The sequence below is a fragment of the Salmo trutta genome, chromosome 4, assembly GCF_901001165.1.
Source record: "Salmo trutta chromosome 4, fSalTru1.1, whole genome shotgun sequence".
NCBI lineage: Eukaryota > Metazoa > Chordata > Actinopteri > Salmoniformes > Salmonidae > Salmo > Salmo trutta.
In genome coordinates this window covers 5,162,675-5,179,917 of record NC_042960.1, presented here as the reverse complement: position 1 = coordinate 5,179,917, position 17,243 = coordinate 5,162,675, and the positions used below count along the sequence as shown (strand labels likewise).

The following is a 17,243-nucleotide window of genomic DNA, read 5'->3' as shown; positions in this document are numbered from 1 at the left end:
TCTCTCTCTGACTCTACTGAAGGACTCTTGAATAGCCTTTGTTAAACATAGAGAGTCTGGGTACATCAAACAAGTGGGGGGAAAGGAACCATATTTCGATAATAGAACCAGTTGAAAATATGTGTTGGTACTTAATGAATATGATGTCGGTTCGGTTGTCATCTGAGACATTATGACTGATGACAGGATGACATAAACTGTATCTTGGAAAGTCTACACAGCAGATTCACATTGAATTGTTGTTCAATTTAAATGCAGTTAAATTAAACTATTTGTGAAAAGATTAAATGTAATTTTAGCTTCCAAATGAGAGAATTGGGTTTTCATAAGGTTAGAGCCCTGCTCAATCAGTGGCCCGCCCCTGTGAAGAGACATGGGTTATAAACTATGAAACACACCCAGGACGATAGGACGACGGTCCATATGTTAAAAAGGACTAACATGTCAACTACAGAACTAAGCCAACCTCAGCGTGAGCTTTGGTTGTGAATGGTATGAACTTTGAACTCTTATTCACTAAAGAAGTGAGACATCCTAGCCGTTGAGTTAGCAACAGCAGCTGTAAACGTGGGCTAGGAAAGGACGGACGACGTATCCAGTCTAACACACAACGAAGATACTACAACGTATCCAATTTACCACCAGAGACATTCTTCCGAGGACAGGAAGATCTCTGTTGGCCAACACGGCCAGCATCTACGACGAACCTACCGAAGCGCAGCTCAGGGTAAATATTTATAGCATTTTCCTTTTCCAAATGGGCAGTAATTTAGAATGCATAAGATACTGTATTTACAATAGCACAGTTTCTCCCTTTGTTCCTCAGTCTTCCCACTCTTTCATTCAAGCCCAACCCCCTCTCTTTGTGTAACAAGCCATCATACAGGTTCCGTCCACCAGGGACGTTTTCTGTGTGACATAATTTGCATTCCGTGTATATGTAATTTACATTTTAGTCATTTAGCAGACGCTCTTATCCAGAGCGAGTGTGAATGCATACATAGTGAATGCACAGTAGTGAATGCATACATTTTTTTTCTCCGTACTGGTCCCCCGTGGGAAACAAACCCACAACCCTGGCGTTGCAAACACCATGCTCTACCAACTGAGCCACACGGGATGAGCCACACAGGATTTTTGTATTGCTGATTCAACTTGTTAGCCAGGGTTTGTGAAGATAACCAAGAATTTACAACTTTCAGATGAGACTGAAATAAGGTGACAATTAATATTGACTGCTATTGATGTAAAATATTACTAGGTCTTTCAGAGTTTATTCGGAAGATAACAGCTCTATAAACACTCTTTCGTGGTGCCCCAACTTTCTAGTTAATTACATTTATATGATTAGCTCAATCAGGTAATATTAATTACAGAGAAAGGATTTTATAGAATAGCATGTCATATCACTTAATCCGGCATAGCCAAAGACACGACAGCTATAACGTAACGAAATGTGGAATAAGTCAAGGGGTTTGAATACTTTCCGAATGCACTGTATCCACCATCTTTGTTAGGATTTAGGAAGTCTCAATACAGGTGTCTGAGAGGCATATTACCCGAGCTGGCCAAGATCGAGAAGTTCACTTTTTTAAAGGCACAACCTAGATTTGAACCAATGTCTTATGTAGTTGAACTTGTTATTACTCCAACCTTGTGAGTGACAAACTGACACGTTTTTAACAACTTTTTATCGAATGATCGACTTTGATTTGACACCCTGCACATGCACAGTTCAGCACGAGACGACCATTAGACCCAACGTCACCATGACATCCCCTCAAAGTGTGATCAGGGATTTCTATTGGAAAAGCAGTTTCAGCCTATCTTCATACTGTACTGTCTTTGACCTAACCTTGCATACAAAGTAGTATGTGGCCTTTCATTTTCCAGCTAGACCAGGAGATCCAGTGTATTTCCCCTGTGGACAGGTAGCCTTGGAAGGGTAATATCTTTCACCTGCAGCTCCCTTCCTCTAAAAGGGCAGTGTGGGGAGTAAACTTCAAAATGGCCGCTACCTACATCCCATAGTGCCTTGCTGCTGAGAGCAAGTGATGTTCTTGATTTATTAGCAGTGTAGCTCTCAATTGAACCCACTCAATAAAAGTATGGGGAGCCAGAAGGAAACTACTGTCCATGCAGCCAAGATAGAGATAGTAGCTGTACCTCTGCTTTGTGTGTTTGCCTTATGTAAGAAATTATTTTATATGTTGGCTGATCAAGAGCTTTTCGATTTCATTAAATAAAGTATTCGTTTTTATCTTCATCCTTGTCCCTATGTTCATGGTCCATGCAGCCCAAACCTGTGCTTTATTTTGCACACTAACTTCAAAAGATATTCATTTAGAAGCAACCTTTGTTTTGGGAATAAATTGGAATAATAATGGTGTTTAGATGAAAGTAAGATTTGCTACATCAATTTGTAAGCTCTTTGTGATAGCTGTAACTGTTATTATTGCTACCAAATCAATAACATCTGAAGTCAAAACACGAAATGTTGTGCAGCAACTTTCATAATGTAGCAGGATATTCCTTGTAGATTGCATTTGCAAGTTTACATAGAATGGTTGTATGTTGAACTATACTGAACAAAAATATAAACGCAACATGCAACAATTTCAACGATTTTACTGCTTTAGTTCATAAGGAAATTAGTAAATATAAATAAATTCATTAGGCCCTAATCTATGTGCACGGGCGCAGCCATGAGTGGGCATAGGCCCACCCACTTGGGAGCCAGGTCCAGCCAATCAGAATGCATATGAGATGCTCTGATTAGCACTGACTCTAGGCACATCATCCTCCTTCACCCTCGTCGGGCACTCCAAAGACGTCGCCTCATGGTTCCCACCACAATTGCAACACTTCACATTCTCCTCACTTCTACAACACATTAGATGGTCTCCTCCACAACATGTAAATGTTGGCTTTTCAATTCTGCAGACACTTTCCACATGCACAAAAGCTTGACAGTGATCACACTGCATCCCTCTTGGGACAAACACTCTTACATGATCATTCATATATCCCAACATTATCTGGGTAGGGAGGGACGCTTAAAAAAATGAAATAACAGATACTCTTCACTTTTTATCTATTTACCACTCAATTCATACAACATGCATCAACCACTCCAGAGATATACTTCATTTCTTTAACATCAACTTCCCGAAATTACCCCCTTGACCCCCTTGACGGGTGCCCTGATCCAAAGAGCTGCCCACGACATGGCATGCTTCTCAAAACACACGCTCTTTCTGCTCTGCAGAAGTAGAACAAATCAAAACTAGCTACTCACTACTCGCTCAAACTTTACCGAATACTTTTTCCACAGTTTAGGTATCTCAAATGGGTTTAAGTTTGGTATTTGGGTCATCTGCTCTTCTTCTACAAACCGTATTCCTAACATGTAAGAAGGTACATTATCAGAACTCAACATTTTCTTTTCCAAAATAACCTTGCTCCTTTTTGCAATCCTTTGGACAACAGTCCAGTCCACTATTCCACCGTCATCAGATTCAAGATCCACGTCTGCACCTGCTCCCGCCATTCCTCTCACCATAATATGGACGATCCATCGTTCTTTCTGACCTGTGCGCCAAAGCCCCCGGTGCAGCCCAGGTGCTGTTAATTTAAACTATAATGAGGCAATTCAGGCCAGGTGACCTGTAGAGCAGGGTGTAGTTTCCTATATGATGGTCATCTTAGGTCAGACACCTCCGGTGACACAATACAAAACAAGTTTCGTAATGCTCAGGTTGTTACGAGTGTAGTGATATAAGTGTGATACATGTGCACACTACTGTCCGTGCAGCCAAGATAGAAATAGTAACTTTGTATCTCTGCTTTGTGTGTTTACCTTACAGTTATTATGTTAGTTGCTGGATGTTTAAGAGCCTTTTTATTGAATATATTAGTTTTCATCTCCATCCTTGTCCCTGAATGTCCATGGAAAGGACCAAGCCTGCTTTTTAACACACTAGTTTTAAAGATATACAGCATGAGTGAAAAGTTTGGACACACCTACTCATTCCAGGGTTTTTCTAGATTTTTACTATTTTCTACATTGTAGAATAATAGTGAAGACATCAACACTATGAAATAACACCTATAGAATCATGTAGTAACCAAAAAAGTGATAAACAAATCCAAATATATTTTACATTTTAGATTCTTCAAAGTAGCCACCCTTTTCCTCGATGACAGCTTTGCACATTCTTGTTATTCTCTCAACCAGCTTCACCTGGAATGCTTTTCCAACAGTCTTAAAGGAGTTTGCACATATGCTGGGCACATGTTGACTGCTTTTCCTTCACTCTGCGGTCTAACTCATCCCAAACCATCTCAATTGGCGTGCCTCATTAGAGCCTGTTTCATCATAGCACTTGATGGTTTTTGTGACTGTACTTGAAGAAACTTTCAAAGCTGTTGAAATTTTCCGGATTGACTGACTTTCATGTCTTAAAGTAATGATGGACTGTCATTTCTCTTTGCTTATTTGAGCTGTTCTTGCCATAATATGGACTTGATCTTTTACCAAATAGGGCTCTTCTGTATACCACCCCTACCTTGTCACAACACAACTGATTGGCTCAATTAAGAAGGAAAGCAATTACACAAATGAACTTTTAACAAGGCACACCTGTTAATTTAAATGCATTACAGGCATTGGCAATTTTAGTAAGTAAATCTTGGTAGGGCAAGAAAATAAAAAAGCGGGATGCATGCCAGCAAAGCCACTTCACATAAAAACATAGCTGATTTGGCTGACTTGCTTAAACAAATGTGGTTTCTACTGACAATTGAGATGTACAAACTATGGCATAAGAGGACAACAAGCGGATAAGAGGCAATCCGTAATTTTGATGAAGACATTAATGAACAAGCGACGACAGACGTAATCAATATAACTATTTGTTCAGCACTTTTGAACTCTACAGCGACAGAATTCAGAGCATGGGCCGTTCTTACAGTGTACTCCCTGTACACGTCAGAACCGTAGGATAAATAAATGGGGCATATAAACAGACAATGAAAGCTCTTACAATATTCGATCATTACATTTCCCTAAAACAGGTTATAGGCTATTTGTGCACCACCAAGTTAGAACAGTAGGCAAAATTAAGAGGTGAAAATAGACCAAATTATTAGTGTGAGGCACATTGAACACCATTTCGGTCTTTGCGTGTCAAAAAAGATACGTCATATAACACTATTTGACTGGTTAAATAAGCTTTTAATTTGACACGTCAAATAACACAACTATATTATAGAATGTTGTGTGTGCTGAATTTGCACATGCAAGTCAAGCACCACAACTACTATCAGTAGCACTGTCAAAGCTGTACAAAAGAAAGTAGCCAAACAAGCACACACCAGGCCACGAACGATGTGTTTACAATACCGCGTTGGTAAAAATAGATCAAGTTATTAGGGTGAGGCACATGGGCTACTAACAGATTACTACACAACATACACTTAGTATTACTTTCTTAGTTACAGTATACATTTCTCCCTTGCATTTTACATCATTTATTCAGCATACAAGACATTTTTGGACTTACCTTGTGAAGGTGGCGCAGCAGTCCTTTGTTGGCAAATTTTGTCATCAAACTTTGTCATCAAAGTCTGGCATTCTCTAGATTTATGGTGGGAACTCAGAGAAAAAAAACACAGCCACTCCATTGAATAGCTGGCTAACGTTTGTGGTTTCTTTGCAACACTTGCAGTTAGCCACTGATTCCTTCCAAATGACTCATTGTTCAATTTGTGATTTCCAATTTGTTGTGTAATCTTTATGTACAATGGCCGATCCACACCAATACGTTTTATCTATAATTTCTCTTCATTATTTCTCTTCATATGACAAGGATTAAAAAATTTCAACTTGATGACAACTGACAATGACTGCTAGCTAAGACTTTGAAAGTATGATGTCCAATCAGTCCAATCAAAGCTACTGTAGATATAACGTGACTTGATGTCATTCTTTCTGTGGCAAGTGACCTTGAGCCTTCTTGGATGGCAGTTCTAATACAACTCTATGGCAGAACCCAAGGGGCTAAAATCTTCGAGCTCTAACCTTAGAATTGGGGATGACGTACTGTCCCATGAGTGACAGAAAACTGAGCCAATCAGGCACAATGCTCTGTTTTTATTTATTCATTTCACCTTTATTTAACCAGGTAGGCTAGTTGAGAACAAGTTCTCATTTACAACTGCGACCTGGCCAAGATAAAGCAAAGCAGTGTGACACAGACAACAACACAGAGTTACACATGGAATAAACAATAAACAAGCCAATAACACAATAACACAATAAACAAATCAATGACACAGTAGAAAAAAAAGAAAGTCTATATACAGTGTGTGCAAAAGGCATGAGGAGGTAGGCAATAAATAGGCCATAGTAGCGAAGAATTACAATTTAGCAGATTAACATTGGAGTGATAAATGAGCAGATGGTGATGTGCAAGTAGAAATACTGGTGTGCAAAAGAGCAGAAAAGTAAATAAAAACACTATGGGGATGAGGTAGGTAGATTGGGTGGGCTATTTACAGATGGACAATGTACAGCTGCAGCAATTGGTTAGCTGCTCAGATAGCTGATGCTTAAAGTTGGTGAGGGAAATATGAGTCTCCAGCTTCAGCGATTTTTGCAATTCGCTCCAGTCACTGGCAGCAGAAAACTGGAAGGAAAGGAGGAAATTAAGTGTTGGCTTTGGGGATGACCAGTGAAATATACCTGCTGGAACTTGTGCTATGGGTGGGTGTTGTTATCATAACCAGTGAACTGAGATAAGGCGGAGCTTTACCTAGCATAGACTTATAGATGACCTGGAGCCAGTGGGTTTGGCGACGAATATGTAGCGAGGGCCAGCCGACTAGAGCATACAGGTCACAGTGGTGGGTGGTATAAGGTCATTTGGTAACAAAACGGATGGCACTGTGGTAGACTGCATCCAGTTTGCTGAGTAGAGTATTGGAAGCTATTTTGTAGATGACATCGCCGAAGTTGAGGATCGGCAGGATAGTCAGTTTTACTAGGGTAAGTTTGGCGGCGTGAGTGAAGAAGGCTTTGTTGCGAAATAGAAAGCCGATTCTAGATTTGATTTTGGATTGGAGATGTTTAATATGAGTCTGGAAGGAGAGTTTACAGTCTAGCCAGACACCTATGTATTTATAGTTGTCCACATATTCTAAGTCAGAACTGTCTAGGGTGGTGATGCTAGTCCGGCGGGCGGGTACGGGCAGCGAACGGTTGAAAAGCATGCATTTGGTTTTACTAGCGTTTAAGAGCAGTTGGAGGCCGCGGAAGGAGTCTTGTATAGCATTGAAGCTCCTTTGTAGGTTGTCCAAGGAAGGGCCAGAAGTATGCAGAATGGTGTCGTCTGCGTAGAGGTGGATCAGGGAATCGCGATATCATTGATATATACAGAGAAAAGAGTCGGGCCGAGAATTGAACCCTGCGGTACCCCCACAGAGACTGCCAGAGATCCGGACAACATGCCCTCCGATTTGACACACTGAACTCTGTCTGCAAAGTAGTTGGCGAGGCAGTCATTAAAGAAACCAAGGCTATTGAGTCTGTCGATAAGAATACGGGGATTGACATTTACATTTTAGTCATTTAGCAGACGCTCTTATCCAGAGCGACATACAGTAGTGAATGCATACATTTCATAGATTTTTTTTCTGTGCTGGCCCCACGTGGGAATCAAACCCACAACCCTGGCATTGCAAACACCATGCTCTACCAACTGAGCTACATGGACAGAGTTGAAAGCCTTGGCCAGGTCGATGAAGACGGCTGCACAGTACTGTCTTTTAACGATGGCGGTTATGATATCGTTTAGGACCTTGAGCGTAGCTGAGGTGCACCCGTGACCGGCTCGGAAACCGGATTGCACAAGGGAGAAGGTACGGTGGGATTCGAAATGGTCAGTGATCTGTTTATTAACTTGGCTTTCGAAGACTTTAGAGAGGCAGGGCAGGATAGATATAGGTCTATAGCAGTTTGGGTCTAGAGTGTCACCCCCTTTGAAGAGGGGGATGACCGCAGCAGCTTTCCAATCCTTAGGGATCTCGGACGATACGAAAGAGAGGTTGAACATGCTGGTAATAGGGGTTGCAACAATGGCGGCAGATAGTTTTAGAAAGAGAGGGTCCAGATTGTCTAGCCCAGCTGATTTCTACGGGTCCAGGTTTTGCAGTTCTACTATCTGGATTTGGGTGAAGGAGAAGCTGGGGAGGCTCGGGCGAGTAGCTGCAGGAGGGGGGGGGGGGGTCGGAGCTGTTGGCCGGGGTTGGAGTAGCCAGGAGGAAGGCATGGCCAGCCGTAGAGAAATGCTTATTGAAATTATCAATTATCATGGATTTATCGGTGGTGACCGTGTTACCTAGCCTCAGTGCAGTGGGCAGCTGGGAGGAGGTGCTCTTGTTCTCCATGGACTTTACAGTGTCCCAAAACTTTTTGGAGTTAGGGCTACAGGATGCAAATTTCTGCTTGAAAAAGCTAGCCTTTGCTTTCCTGACTGACTGCGTGTATTGGTTCCTGACTTCCCTGAACAGTTGCATATTGCGGGGACTATTCGATGCTAGTGCAGCCCGCCACAGGATGTTTTTGTGCTGGTCAAGGGCAGTCAGGTCTGGAGTGAACCAAGGGCTATATCTGTTCTTAGTTCTGCATTTTTTGAAAGGGGCATGCTTATCTAAGATGGTGAGGAAATTACTTTTAAAGAACAACCAGGCATCCTCGACTGACGGGATGAGGTCAATATCTTTCCAGGATACCTGGGCCAGGTCGATTAGAAAGGCCTGCTCGCAGAAGTGTTTTAGGGAGCATTTGACAGTGAAGCGGGGTGGTCGTTTGACCGCGGACCCATAGCGGACACATGCAATGAGGCAATGATCGCTGAGATCCTGATTGAAAACAGCAGAGGTGTATTTGGAGGGCAAGTTGGTCAGGATAATGTCTATGAGGGTGCCCATGTTTACGGATTTAGGGTTGTACCTGGTGGGTTCCAGAGCAATGCTCTGTATTTTCTGCTGGCTAGCCCCACCACTACATTTTGGAGCTGTCTTACTCAATAAAGCAAAAAGGAGACCATGTTTGTATGTGGCTTTATTAACTCAATTATTATTATTTTTACATTGTTTGCAAACTGATAATATCACGTATTAATACCAAAATAACAAGCAAAACAGGCAAGCCCCCCCCCCCCCCCAAAAAAGTATATATATGTATTTTTTTACCTAATAGTGTGGTGCTCAAAACAGGTGGGGCTCTGAGTAATTTCATAGTTTTGATGTCTTCACTATTATTCTACAATGTAGAAAATAGCAAAAATAAGAAAAAACCCTGGAATGAGTAGGCGTGTCCAAACTTTTGACTGGTACTGTATATACAGTATATATATATATATATATACACACTGAGAATACCATACAATAGGAACACCTTGCTTACATTGAGTTGCGCCCGCTTTTGCCCTCAGAATAGCCTCAATTCGTCAGGGAATGGACTCCACAAGGTGTCGAAAGCATTCCACAGGGATGCTGGCCCATGCTGACTTCAATGCTTTCCAGAGTTGTTTCAAGTTGGCTGGATGTCCTTTGGGTGGTGGACCATTCTTGATACACACGGGAAACGGTTGAGTGTGAAAAACCAAGCAGATTTGCAAATCTTGACACAAACCGGTGCGCCTGGCACCTACTGTACTACCATACCCCATTCAAACGCACTCAAATGCTTTGTCTTTCCCATGTGATGGAACATTTTATGTTGGTGCTTTTCTATTTCTACATTTCTGTGTTCTATGTTTGTGCTTTTCTAATAACAGTTTTCTGTGTTAATGCAAGTGACTAGTTGAACGAATCCTCACTATTAGTATCTTCAATTTTGGAGTACTCCCAGACTCTTGTTTTGAGAATGAAATATCTCAGTTTCAAGGTCTCAGCTTAGAGAGAATAAGCCTCGTGATGTATTAGTCTGTCACATGCATGACCCAGTATTGGTCGGTCACATGAATGAAGCAAACATTAATGATGAACGAATTAGCTAAATCATGCAAAACGAACTTGTCTGTATATAAGAGATCTAACGGGACTGCATCGGTAAAGCTCCTGATCGACAAAATTATGACAAAAGGTTTTCCTAGTAATTATTTGCCTCCTTTTGAATGTCATTGTATTTCCAAGCCACTGTGATGCACTTTGGATGAAATCTTCATCAGCGCTCATTGACGATGCATTGAGTAGAATGCTCAGTCGGGCATCAACCCAAAATGAGAGTTCAAAACAATATTGTGACAAACATGCAACCCATGAATAGACCTCTATATATGAGTGACTGTGTCCAACACACCACCACCTATGTTGGGAACCTACTGACCCCCAAAAATATTTTGGTTCTCAATTACATGTATTGCTAAAATAATGGTTTACGGAAATACAGGCAGGCACCGCATTACTACAAGACAAAACAGCTTGCTCAATCAAGCATGATGGTATTGTAAGTATAAAAGCAAAACTTCCTTTCATGTAATTAAAAAAAGCTTGAAAAGGTAGTGGAATGGGATTAGTGTGGTGTGTGAAGAATCCAATACTTGAACTTGTATGCTGTACAAATTACAATATTGTTGGCACACCTCAAATAGTATAAATTAGGCTCTTTGAGAAGGTTTCAATTCTAAGCAACCTGCATACACATTGTTTGAAGTACAATAAACCGGTCGAAGAGAGGGACGGAACCTACACTGTTACACCAACATAGCACAGGAGGCTGCTGAGGGGAGGACAGCTCATAATAATGGCCGGAACGGAGTCAATGGAATGGAATCCATGTGTTTGATGTATTTGATACCAGTCCACTAATTCTGCTCCAGCCATTACCACAAGCCCGTCCTCCACAATTAAGGTGCCACCAACCTCCTTTGCGACATAGCTACTGTAGTAGGTCAAAGCTATGTGCCGGAAAACCTTAGTGGAACATGGGTGGAGGGGTCATTGTGGTGCTCATGTGAATTTTTGGCTTCAGACAAATGCCTACTTCTCAGGTAAAGCGTTGCTTTTTTGTTTTAGATTTTATGCAAAAGTGCGTCACACAGAAAAGACAAAGACAACATGACAATGACACGCTTAGTCAAACATGTATCAGTCAATGTCCTTTTATTTACATAATTGGCTGAGTATATGAGAATTTGGCGAACTGATCCATGCATATAGTACAGTTTGAATTTCCAACAGATCAGAACCTTCATTATGGCAGATGACAATAATGCAACTGTGTACTGCGAAACGTTAAACTACTGAGGAAGCCATCTAGTAATTCAACATAAAACATGAACAGATATGGTAATTTATGTACTGTAAACAGCCTTGTATTCCCACAAGGTTCAAATGTTTATCCATATATTGATCTTGAATTATAGAAACAAACGAAAACCATACATTTTTCAACTCCAATTAATACTTAAGTCTGAATTTACATAAACGTATAAACCACACAGCTTAATATGAGCATGAAAGTGTTCTAGAATATGTACACACGACTACATTTACAATAATACACTGGGTGAGAGCCAGAAATCGTTGATACTGTCATCGCCAGTACAACCAACTTGCACTTAATAGAACAAAGCACATAGAGAGAAATCACGGTCAATCTTAAAATTCAGAATTCATTCGCTACTTCTCCAAGACCCATTTCAGAAAGTCTTGGAAATAATCCATTAAAATAAAACAAATCTTGCAGACGGGGGAGAAAAAAATTATCATAATGGCTTATCATGTGAACTTGTGTACGGTTGTAGCAATGGTAACATACGAGTGCCTCAGCACTAGTTTTACAGAATTTGATTTGTCTAAATAAACTGAGCAGGGTTTGGATTTTTCATTCTCCCCATTATCATTACAGGCTGGTGTCTTCTCTTGTTGTCCCTGGGTCGCGTTCATTAGGGCACAGAACAGGAAATGTTTTAAAATGCTCTGCAATGGAAAATGTAAATAATTGTTTCTTATTGGACAAGCCCTCGTAGTCCCTCCCTGTTTCAGTCAGTTTTTCCCTGTTTGGTACCTAACGAACACGACGCAGGTTAAAACAGTCAGACAATCTAAATGATGAATAGCAAACAATCAGATATGGCTTCTGACTAAAATATGAAAGCAAGATGATGAAACATCGATGAAGGCCTTTGGGCGGTGTGGTTGGCTGGGTGGCAGTGCTCACAGGGACGTTTCCAGGGTTACCAGGGGCATGCACAGGTTAATAGTGAGGGACCGGGTGATGGAGAGTTGGAGAGAGTGGGTAGGGGTGGTGGGGGATCACATGGCAGACCCTCTTTCTCCCCTGTGGTTTGGGGCAGTCTTCTTATTGGTGGACAGGTTGGTGCAGTCTTGTTATTGGTGGACAGGTTTGGTGCAGTCCTCTTGTTGGTGGACAGGTTTGGTGCGGTCTTCTTATTGGTGGACAGGCAGAGAGAAATGCCCCTTCTCCCCAGAGGTGCTCTTGGACCCTCTATGGGGGTCCAATCAGAGTCTGCTCCTCCCTGGGATCTATCTTCTCTCCACTTCTCTCTTTCTTTCTCTCTCCATCTCTGTCTCTCTCGGCTGTGTGTATTAATGTCTTCTCAGATTGTGCTCCTCCGTGCAGGAACCTTTTCTCAAGGTGATGTCATCCACGGCCATCTCTCCGCTCCGGCCGCGCCCGCGCTCGCCCTTCAGGATCACCTGGGAACAACAACACAGCACAATAAATAAGTTATTTAGCTTATATAGCACTTTCGATTACAAAATCTTATCTCAAAGCACTTGAGAAGCCAAAGCAAAAAAACAGGTACAACTAATTATCAAAATGGAATGTGAATGGTGTCTGGTCAGCTTCAGACAGAGGTGGCATGGAAAGGCAGTCTGCTATGGCTTGAGAGGAGGGGGGCATCGATGGTTAGCCAGGGAGAAAGGCAGTCTCTGATATGGCTTGAGAGGAGGGGGGCATCGATGGTTAGTCAGGGAGAAAGGCAGTCTCTGATATGGCTTGAGAGGAGGGGGGCATCGATGGTTAGCCAGGGAGAAAGGCAGTCTGCTATGACTTGAGAGGAGGGGGGCATCGATGGTTAGCCAGGGAGAAAGGCAGTCTCTGGTATGGCTTGAGAGGAGGGGGGCATCGATGGTTAGACAGGGAGAAAGGCAGTCTCTGGTATGGCTTGAGAGGAGGGGGGCATCGATGGTTAGACAGGGAGAAAGGCAGTCTCTGGTATGGCTTGAGAGGAGGGGGGCATCGATGGTTAGACAGGGAGAAAGGCAGTCTCTGGTATGGCTTGAGAGGAGGGGGGCATTGATGGTTAGCCAGGGAGAAAGGCAGTCTCTGGAATGGCTATATAGTAGAACATCAATTGAGGACAACCATGATTCAAACACACACTCCAATAATCAATGTATCAGTCATTGCTAAAGGTCAGTCACAGATGGCAAAGACAAGTCAAGTGTGGTGTCAGACATACTACTGTATACTGCTTTATACTTTAGGAACAGCTGCTCTTTCTATGGCATAGACTGACCATGTGAAAGCTATGATCTCTTATTGGTGTTACTTGTTAAATCCACATCAATCATCAGTGTAGATGAAGGGGAGGAAGGATTTTCAAGCCTTGAGACAATTGAGACATGGATTGTGTATGTGTGCCATTCAGAGGGTGAATGGGCAAGACAAAATATTTGAGTGCCTTTGTACGGGGTATGGTACTAGGTGCCAGGCGCACCGGTTTGAGTGTGTCAAGAACTGCAATGCTGCTGGTTTTTTTAATCTCAACAGTTTACCATGTGTATTAAGAATGGTCCACCACCTAAAGGACATTCAGCCAACTTGACACAACTGTGGGAAGCATTGGAGTCAACATGTGTCAGCATCCCTGTGGAACACTTTCGGCACCTTGTAGAGTCCAAGAATTGAGGCTGAAAAAGGGGGTGCAACTTAACATTAGGAAGGTGTTCTGTATATATACTACTGTATACTGCTTTACACTCTCTATATACATTACTGTGTACTGCTTTACACTCTATATACTACTGTATATTTCTTTACACTCTCTATGTACTACTGTATACTGCTTTACACTCTCTATATACTATTGTATACTGCTTTATACTCTCATATACTAATGCATGCTGCTTTACTCTGTATATACTACTGTATACTGCTTTACACTCTATGCTACTGTATACTGTTTTATACTCTATACTACTGTATACTGTTTTACACTCTCTATACTACTGTATACTGCTTTACACTCTCCATATTCCATTGCATACTGCTTTACACTCTCTATATACTACTGTATACTGCTTTACTCTCTATATACTACTGTATACTGTTTTACACTCTTTATATACTACTGTATACTGCTTTACACTCTCTATGTACTACTGTATACTGCTTTATACTCTCTATATACTGCTGTATGCTGCTTTACTCTTTATATACTACTGTATACTGCTTTACACTCTCTATATACTACTGCCACCTGTTTAACTCTCTATATACTACTGTATACTTCTTTACATTCTCTATATATTTCTGTATACCGCTTTACACTCTATATACTACTGTATACTGCTTAATACGCTCTATATGCTACTGTATACAGCTTTACACTCTAATATTATTTTTAAAAATTACTTTACCCCCTTTTTCTACACAATTTTGTGATATCCAATTGGTAGTTACAATGTTGTCTCAGGAGAGAAGGTCGAGAGCCATGCGTCCTCTGAAACATGACCCTGCCAAGCTGCACTGCTTCTTGACACACTACTCGCTTAACCTGGAAGCCAGCCGCACCAATGTGTCAGAGGAAACACAGTCCAACTGATGACCGAAGGCAGCTTGCAGGCGCCCGGCCCACCATGAGGAGTCGTTAGAGCACGATGAGACAAGGAAATGCCAGCTGGCCAAACGCTCCCCTAACCCAGACAACCAAGAGAATGCCAAGAGTGTGCAAAGCTGTCATCAAGGCAAAGGGAGGCTACTTTGAAGAATCTCAAATATAGAATATAACACTTTTTTGGTTAATACATGATTCCATATGTGTAATTTCATAGTTTTGATGTCTTCACTATTATTCTACAATGTAGAAAACAGTAAAAATAAAGAAAAACCCTGGAATGAGTAGTTGTGTCCAAACCTTTGACTGGTACTGTATATATACACTACCATTCAAAAGTTTGGGGTCACTTAGAAATGTCCTTGTTTTTTAAATAAAAGCTCATTTTTGTCCATTAAAATAACATCAAATTGATCAGAAATACAGTGTAGACATTGTTAATGTTGTAAATGACTATTGTAGCTGGAAACGGCTGATTCTTTTATGGAATATCTACATAGGTGTACAGAGGCCCATTATCAGCAACTGTCACTCCTGTGTTCCAATGGCACATTGTGTTAGCTAATCTAAGTTTATCATTTTAAAAGGCTAATTGAACATTAGAGAATCCTTTATCAATCATGTTAGCACAGCTGAAAACTGTTGTTCTGATTAAAGAAGCAATAAAACTGGCCTTCTTTGGACTAGTTGAGTATCTGGAGCATCAGCATTTGTGGGTTCAATTACAGGCTCAAAATGGCCAGAAACAAAGACCTTTCTTCTGAAACTCGTTCGTCTATTCTTGTTCTGGCTGAGAAATTAAGGCTATTCCATGCGAGAAATTGCCAAGTAACTGAAGATCTGGTACAATGCTGTGCACTACTCCCTTCACAAAACAGCGCAAACTGGCTCTAACCAGAATAGAAAGAGAAGTGGGAGGCCCCGGTGCACAACTGAGCAAGAGGACAAGTACATTAGAGTGTCTAGTTTGAGAAACAGATGCCTCACAAGTCCTCAACTGGCAGCTTCATTAAATAGTACTCGTAAAACACCAGTCTCAATGTCAACAGTGAAGAGGCGACTCCGTGATGCTGACCTTCTAGGCAGAGTTGCAAAGAAAAAGACATATCTTAGACTGGCCAATAAAAAGAAAAGATTAAGATGGGCAAAAGAACACAGACACTGGACAGAGGAAGATTGGAAAAAAGTGTTATGGACAGACGAATCTAAGTTTGAGGTGTTCGGATCACAAAGAAGAACATTCGTGAGACGCAGAAAAAATGAAAAGATATTGGAGGAGTGCTTGACGCCATCTGTCAAGCATGTGGCAATGTGATGGTCTGGGGGTGCTTTGGTGGTGGTAAAGTGGGAGATTTATACAGGGTAAATGGGATGTTGCAGAAGGTAGGCTATCACTCCATTTTGCAACGCCATGCCATACCCTGTGGACGGCGCTTAACAACTACAATGCCAAAGGTCTGCAAGGCTGTAATTGCTGCAAATGGAGGATTCTTTGATGAAAGCAAAGTTTGAAGGACACAAATATTATTTAAATTAAAAATCATTATTTATAACCTTGTCAACATCTTAACTATATTTACTATTCATTTTGAACTCATTTCATGTATGTTTTCATGGAAAACAAGGACATTTCTAAGTGACCCCAATCTTTTGAACGGTAGTGTATATATAAACTCAGCAAAAAAAGAAATGTCCTCTCACTGTGTTTATTTTCAGCAAACTTAACATGTGTAAATATTTGTATGAACATAACAAGATTCAACAACTGAGACATAAACTGAACAAGTTCCAGAGACATGTCCGGGAACTTGTCCAGATATGGAATAATGTGTCCCTGAACAAAGGGGGGGATCAAAATCTAAAGTAACAGTCAGTATCTGGTGCGGCCACCAGCTGCATTAAGTACTGCAGTGCATCTTCTCCTCATGGACTGCACCAGATTTGCCAGTTCTTGCTGTGAGATGTTACCCCACTCTTCCACCAAGGCACCTTCAAGTTCCTGGACAATTTTGGGGGGAATGGCCCTAGCCCTCACCCTCCGATCCAACAGGTCCCAGACGTGCTCAATGAGATTAAGATCTGGGCTCTCTGCTGGCCATGACATTCCTGTCTTGCAGGAAATCAACACACAGAACGAGCAGTACGGCTGGTGGCACTGTCATGCTGGAGGGTCATGTCAGGATGAGCATGCAGGAAGGGTACCACGTGAGCAGGAGGATGTCTTCCCTGTAACGCACAGCGCTGAGATTGCCTGCAATGACAACAAGCTCAGTCCGATGATGCTGTAACACACCGCCCCAGACCATGACGGACCCTCCACCTCCAAATCGATCCTGCTCCAGAGTACAGGCCTCGGTGTAACGCTGA

General features: G+C 41.7%; 1 protein-coding gene across 6 annotated transcripts in view; it reads right to left on the bottom strand.

Moving 5' to 3' along the window:
* Positions 1-11,152: 11,152 nt before the first annotated feature.
* npnta (nephronectin a) overlaps positions 11,153-17,243 on the bottom strand; it is a 52,243-nt gene continuing 46,152 nt past the window's right edge. For all 6 annotated transcript variants that reach the window (XM_029749568.1, XM_029749567.1, XM_029749569.1 and 3 more), the window contains one exon: positions 11,153-12,729. In XM_029749568.1, coding sequence (XP_029605428.1) covers positions 12,619-12,729 — 111 coding nt within the window. In that variant the 3' untranslated portion in view covers positions 11,153-12,618. The remainder of the gene's footprint in view (positions 12,730-17,243) is intronic.